Source organism: Parasteatoda tepidariorum, unplaced genomic scaffold, assembly GCF_043381705.1.
Source record: "Parasteatoda tepidariorum isolate YZ-2023 unplaced genomic scaffold, CAS_Ptep_4.0 HiC_scaffold_2884, whole genome shotgun sequence".
NCBI lineage: Eukaryota > Metazoa > Arthropoda > Arachnida > Araneae > Theridiidae > Parasteatoda > Parasteatoda tepidariorum.
The window spans coordinates 1-7025 of NW_027261608.1; the positions used below are offsets into that span (position 1 = coordinate 1).

The 7025-nt window shown below is 28.5% G+C and overlaps 2 protein-coding genes across 2 annotated transcripts; both read left to right on the top strand.

The window, feature by feature from the left end:
• The first annotated feature begins 913 nt into the window (after positions 1-913).
• LOC139424855 (uncharacterized) lies at positions 914-1480 on the top strand. Its single transcript, XM_071176892.1, has one exon. The coding sequence runs from the start codon at positions 914-916 to the stop codon at positions 1478-1480; it is 567 nt and encodes a 188-aa protein (XP_071032993.1).
• Positions 1481-1654: 174 nt separating this feature from the next.
• Positions 1655-3337, top strand: LOC122273192 (uncharacterized). The gene has a single exon (XM_043057261.2). It carries the CDS (start codon positions 1655-1657, stop codon positions 3335-3337), a length of 1683 nt encoding a protein of 560 aa, XP_042913195.2.
• The last annotated feature ends 3688 nt before the right edge of the window (positions 3338-7025 follow it).

Below are 7025 nucleotides of genomic sequence, written 5' to 3' on the forward strand. Positions count from 1 at the left end.
AAATTGCTTATTAGGCAGTTATTTATGCAATACGCCTACAACTACGAATGAAGCTTCTCTTTTTATTTCTTCTCTACTTATCAATGAAAGAGAAATCGCAGATTTATGGCGCCTTGATTTGTTGGGTATCTCCGATCCTACGATGAGTCAGAATAAATTCGAATTAGAAAAAGAAACTCTTAAACATTTTGAAGAGACAATTAAAGTCAACTCTATGGGAAGATATGAAATCGCGTTACCTTGGATTACGGATAGTTCGCTTTCAACCAGTAATAAAAATATTGCACTTAAGAATGCAAAAAATTCCAAAAAGAAATTAATGGACTCAGGAAATTTTAATGCTTATTGTGAGGTCTTTGAAAATTGGTTATCTCTGGGAATTATTGAAATAGTGACGGATAATAAATTGGAAAATGTTCATTTTTTGCCTCATAGGCCAGTGGTTAAAGAAAATTCAAGTACTAAAATAAGACCGGTATTTAATGCTAGCGCTCGAATTTCTGGTAAACCATCATGAAATGATTGCTTGGTCACGGGACCAAATTTAATCGAAATAATTCCATCGATTCGCAATAAATTTCGTAAGAATAAAATCGGTGTGACCTCAGATATTGAGAAAGCCTTTTGTATGATATCTATTCGCCCGAAAGATACCGATTTTTTAAGGTTTTTTTGGTATGATAAAAACAATTCGGATAAATTGATGGAGTATAAACACAAAAGACTAGTGTTTGGTTTAATTACTTCACCCTTTTGTTTAGCCTTTACGTTACGATATCATTTAAATAGAGTTTCAGATCATTTAAGTCATACTGCTGAAATTCTTAAGAATTCCTTTTACGTTGATAATTGTGTGACTAGTTTAAGTTCAGAAACCGAAACTCGAAATTTTATTTTGGAATCACAAACGATAATGGCACAGGGTCTTTTTAATTTACGAGATTGGCAGACCAATGCATCTGATTTGATAAATAATTCTGATAAGAAAGATGTGTCCGTGTTAGGTCTCAATTGGAATACGGAAATTGATACGTTATCTTGTAAAATTGAACCTGTTGATTATTCTGAACAATTAATTACGAAAAGATTTGTATTAGCAATGGCTCATAGGGTATTTGATATTATTGGATATACAGCTCCTGTTACGTTGTTACCTAAGATAATTTTGCAAGAGACTTGGAATTTAAAATTAAGTTGGAATGATGAAATTCCAGATAATTTGGCAAAGAGATTTAAACTCTGGCTCTCTCAGTTACATTTATTAGAGGACATTAAGATTCCTAGATGGCTAGAATATGAACCATCTAATGTTGTATTTAGCTTACACTTATTTTGTGACGCCAGTAAATTGGCTTACGGATTTTGTATATTTTTAAGAATTGCTGTTAATGATATTGTTAAAATTCATTTGGTCAATGCTAAAAGCAGAGTAGCTCCTTTAAAGCCACTTACTATTCCTAGGCTGGAACTATTAGCCTGATGCATAGGAGCTAGATCGCTGTCATCCATACTTAAAGATCTAGCTCTCCATGAAGTTCAAATTTATTGTTGGACTGATTCGACCACAGCTCTGAGTTGGATTAAGCGTAATTTAAATTGGGGATTATTTGTATATAACCGCGTTAAAGAAATTCGCTCAGAAACTTCTCTCACCATGTGGCGCCACTTGCCAGGTAGCTCGAACCCTGCCGATCTTGCATCACGTGGCTGCACTGCTGAACAGTTAATCAAACGTCGTTGGTGGGAGGGACCGATTTGGCTCTACGATAAGGAAGAAAATTGGCCTAAATCGGAAGAAAACCCAAATGAAGAATTGGTTAATTCAGAGCTACGTAAAACGGTAATAATTGCTTTAAATACGGATGATAGTGATCAATACTGGTATTGTAAATATTTTTCATCATATACGAAAATTTTGATATATAGATTCTTTTATAACTGTAAACATAAAGATAAAAATTTGTCTAAGGTTTTAAGTGTAAATGAACTCTGTAAAGCTGAAATTTCTCTGATGTTATTAATTCAAAAGGGTGGTTTTAAAGATGTAAATGATAATAAACTTAAGCATTTAAGACCATTTGTTGACCAAAATGGTGTTATAAGAGCTAAAACCAACCTTGATTATCGTGATGATACATCAGATTTCATCCATCCTATTATTTTACCTAATAATCATCCTGTAGTAAAATTGTTAATTTTAAGTTATCATGTTGATTATTTACATGCTGGTATTTCTCTATTGATGTCTCACTTAAGAAAAAAATATTGGGTTTTGAAAAGTCGAAAGACTATTCGTAATTGTATTAAGCATTGTGTGAAATGTAAAAGATTTAAAGTTAAAAGATGTGAAGTTATGCCAGGAATTTTACCTAGTGATCGAGTAAATGATGCCGCAGTATTTGAGATAATAGGAGTTGACCTAGCAGGTCCACTGTACCTTAAAGATAAAAGAAAAGCATACATAGTTCTTTATACGTGTGCAGTGTATCGTGCAGTACACTTAGAATTAGTAACCCTTATGACGACGGAAGCATATTTTCAGTCCTTAAGACGATTTATTGCGCGACGAGGCAGACCCTCAGTTATATATTCCGATAATGGAACAAATTTCGTCGGCGCAGAAAAAGCTCTTCGTTTAATAGATTGGGATAAATTGAGCTCAAAGGTTGCAGAACAAAAAATACGCTTTAAGTTCAATCCTCCTTCAGCAAGTTGGTGGGGGGGTTGGTGGGAGCGCTTAATCCAGATGGTGAAACAAATTTTACGTAAAATATTAGGACGCGCTACGCTCAACTATGAGGAGTTACTCACTCTCCTTTGTGATTGTGAAAGAATAATAAATACGAGGCCCCTCACTTACGTATCTGAAGACGTGGCCGATATTTCACCATTAACTCCCGAAATGTTCTTGCACGAGATACCTTCCTCAGGTGTAGTAGATATTGATCAGGTAGATAAGAAAAATTTAAGTAAACAAGCTAAATATCTCCAAAAAATAAGAGAATTACTTAGAGCTAGATTTAGGACAGAATATTTAGGGCAATTACGTCAACAATCATTAAGAGATTATAAGGATAAATCGTTAAAAGTCGGAGAAATAGTTTTAGTCGAAGATATTAATAAGCGGACATTTTGGAATTTAGCTAAGATATTAAAGGTAATTCCTGGCAGAGATGGCCACACAAGAGTAGCCCTTGTAAAGACGGAAAATTCAGAAATTTTAAGACCAGTTCAAAGACTGTTTAGATTAGAACTGGAAAATGAGTATGTTGATGTAAAAGGAAAATCATTGAAAATAAGTAGCAGTGGAAGAATTGTTAAACCTACTGTACCGTAATATGTTGTAAACTGTATGATTTATTAAATATTGTTTATGTTAAATATTTTGTATGATTTTTTTTATCATTGATGTTTTTTCTTCCATTTATATAGAAATTTTTATGTCTAAAAATTAGAAGTTTGTTGAGTATAATTACAGGTATTCTACTCAAGGTGGGAGGAAATGTGGTAAGTTAAAATCCGAAGTGAAACTTTTAGAAATACGAACTGAAACTTAAACGTTAGCGCATATGTTATGTTATTATGTTATTAAATAGTGCTGGTATTATCCTGGACCTTCTTAACAGTGACAAACATCCTATTAAATAAATATTTAAAAAAACAAGCAAATTGAAAATTTAAGCTTTCAACAAAATATTACTTACTTTGTTACAATAGTAATATTGTTGTACAATATGTAATATGTACAATAGTAATAATAGTATTGTAAAAATAATACACATAAGCTCAGAAATAGAGCAGAAAAGATTGCACATGATAAATATTTGACTCAATTCTGTCTATTTGATTGACTTAATCACATGAGTTTGAATAATACCAAAAGGTTACATGGCCCTGCATACAGGGTTAAAAATCAAAAATTAATGATATAAAATAATTTTTCTACTAAAAAGTAACTAAAATTAAATAATTATATTAAATATTATATGATTATTGAATACATACCTAGATTTAAGACCAGGAAGTATCAAAAATTTCTAATCTTCTATACCAACCTTTTCAATAAGAACTCTACACATAAAACTCATTCGGCTAGAATATAGTATGCTCGGATTCACAATTACACTAGGCAATAACTCTTGCTTCACTGTCCGCCATTTGGCCAAGAAGTAATCTAACCAAACGTTTGAACTGTATTGGATCTTTGCAATTTCACTTAAACCCTAATATAGTTCAACATTTAGTTTACATTTGAAAATCTGAAAATATAGCTTAAACGTACTGAGATTTTAAAAATAATTTTTAAGTAGAAACTAAAAAATAAATAATAAAAAAGATTAAATTTACATGAAAAAAATAGTATGTAAAAATATAATAAAATATGGGACAAAATTACTAAAAAAATCTAGTAGTATTAAAAAAAAATATTTTAAAGAAATATTGGAATTTATTATATCTAAAGAATTCATTTTAGAATAAACTATAAATATTATTAAATACATATCAAAGTGAAACATCAAACAGGAAAGTAATTCTCATCACACTCTAGAAATTATAGCAAATAACAACAATACTAATTAATAATATTAGTTCCAGACATTAATAAAAGCATGCATTGAGAACAAAAATGGTACTTAAAAATAAATAACAAAACTGCATGTAAACCTGTAACTTTTCCAGCTTCAGCTTGATGCAAAAATCACATGCAACATAAAATTAATTATTAATACATTTATATATAAAAAAAATCCTGACGAAAAATTGTTAAGTTCTAGACATTAATAAAAGCATACATCAAAAAAGAAAATATCATAAATTTTCTTAAAAAGAAATAAATATATAAATTAAAATAACTGTATGTGTAGATATCATTAAAAGTTTCCACACTCCAGCCAGATGCTAAAATAACATGAAACACAAAATTAATTATTAATACATTTATGCATGATAAAATCTTGATGAAGAAATTCAAACATTAAAAAGCATGCATTGAAAAAGAAAATATTATATAAGTAATTCGTGAAAAAAATAAATAAAACTGTAGGTATAAATTTCTGTAAAAAGTTTTCAGGCTCCAGCCAGATACTAAGATTGCATGCAAAACAAAATTAATTGTTATTACATTTATGCAAAATAAAATCTTGATGAAAAATTGCAAATATAATTAAAAACATACATTGAATTAAAAAAAAACTGTATGTATAAATTTCTGTAAAAAGTTTCCAGGCTCCAGCCAGATGCTAAGATTACATGCAAAACAAAATTAATTGTTATTACATTTATGCAAAATAAAATCTTGATGAAAAATTGCAAATATAATTAAAAGCATACAGTGAATTAAAAAAACACTGTACGTATAAATCTTTGTAAAAAGTTTCCAGGCTCCAGCCATTGAAAAGAAAATATTATAAAAGTAATTCTTAAGAGAAAGAAAAGAAAAAACTCCAGGCATAAATTTCTGTAAAAAGTTTTCAGGCTACAGCCAGATGATAAGATTACATGCAAAACAAAATTAATTGTTATTACATATATGCAAAATAAAAACTTGATTAAAAATTTTAAATATTAATAAAAGCATATATTGAATAAAAAAAACTGCAGGCATAAATTTCTGTAAAAAGTTTCCAGGCTCAAGCCAGATGCTTAAATTACATAACACAAAATTAATTATTATTAAATTTATGCAAAATAAAATCTTGATGAAAAATTTCAAATATTAATAAAAGCATATATTGAATAATAAATATAAAAAAAAATACATATAAATCTTTGTAAAAAGTTTCCAGGCTCCAGCCAGATGCTAAAATTACATGCAACACAAAATTAATTATTATTACATTTATGCATAATAGAAACTTGATGAAAAATTTCAAACATTAATAAAAGCATATATTGAAAAAGAAAATATTATAAAAGTAATTCTTAAAAGGCAAATAAAANATTACATGCGACACAAAATTAATTATTATTACATTTATGCAAACTAAAATCTTGATGAAAAATTGCAAATATAATTAAAAGCATACATTGAATTAAAAAAAAAAAACTGTACGTACAAATTTCTGTAAAAAGTTTCCAGGCTCCAGCCAGATGCTAAGATCACATGCGACACAAAATTAATTGTTATTACATTTATGCAAAATAAAATCTTGATGAAAAATTGCAAATATAATTAAAAGCATACGTTGAATTAAAAAAAAACTGTATGTATAAATTTCTGTAAAAAGTTTCCAGGCTCCAGCCAGATGCTAAGATTACATGCGACACAAAATTAATTATTATTACATTTATGCAAAATAAAATCTTGATGAAAAATTGCAAATATAATTAAAAGCATACAGTGAATTAAAAAAACACTGTACGTATAAATCTTTGTAAAAAGTTTCCAGGCTCCAGCCATTGAAAAGAAAATATTATAAAAGTAATTCTTAAGAGAAAGAAAAAACAAAATAAGAAAAAACTGCAGGCATAAATTTCTGTAAAAAGTTTTCAGGCTACAGCCAGATGCTAAGATTACATGCAAAACAAAATTAATTATTATTAAATTTATGCACAATAAAATCTTGATAAAAAATTTCAAATATCAATAAAAGTATGTATTGAATAATAAATATTAAAAAAAAACACATATAAATCTTTGTAAAAAGTTTCCAGGCTCCAGTCAGATGCTAAAATTACATGCAACACAAAAGTAATTATTATTACATTTATGCATAATAGAAACTTGATGAAAAATTTCAAACATTAATAAAAGCATATATTGAAAAAGAAAATATTATAAAAAAATTCTTAAAAGGCAAATAAAATAAATAAGTAAACAAATAAAAGAAAAAAATGTAGTTACAAATCTGTGTGAAAAGTTTCCAGTCCCAGAGAGGATAAGAACAATTTTTATAACCTCCCACAAATTTTCACATTTTTTTTCTCCATGCAAATATTTCGAAAAAAATTATCTAATCTCTTTTGCTGTGGATTAAACTCTAAGAAACTCTTTTGTTCTTCTTTTTTTTTGGCAGCATCACAAA

Coding starts and splice junctions, on each gene's coding strand:
- LOC139424855 (XM_071176892.1), top strand. CDS start 914: ATGGCACAGGGTCTTTTTAATTTACGAGATTGGCAGACCAATGCATCT.
- LOC122273192 (XM_043057261.2), top strand. CDS start 1,655: ATGTGGCGCCACTTGCCAGGTAGCTCGAACCCTGCCGATCTTGCATCA.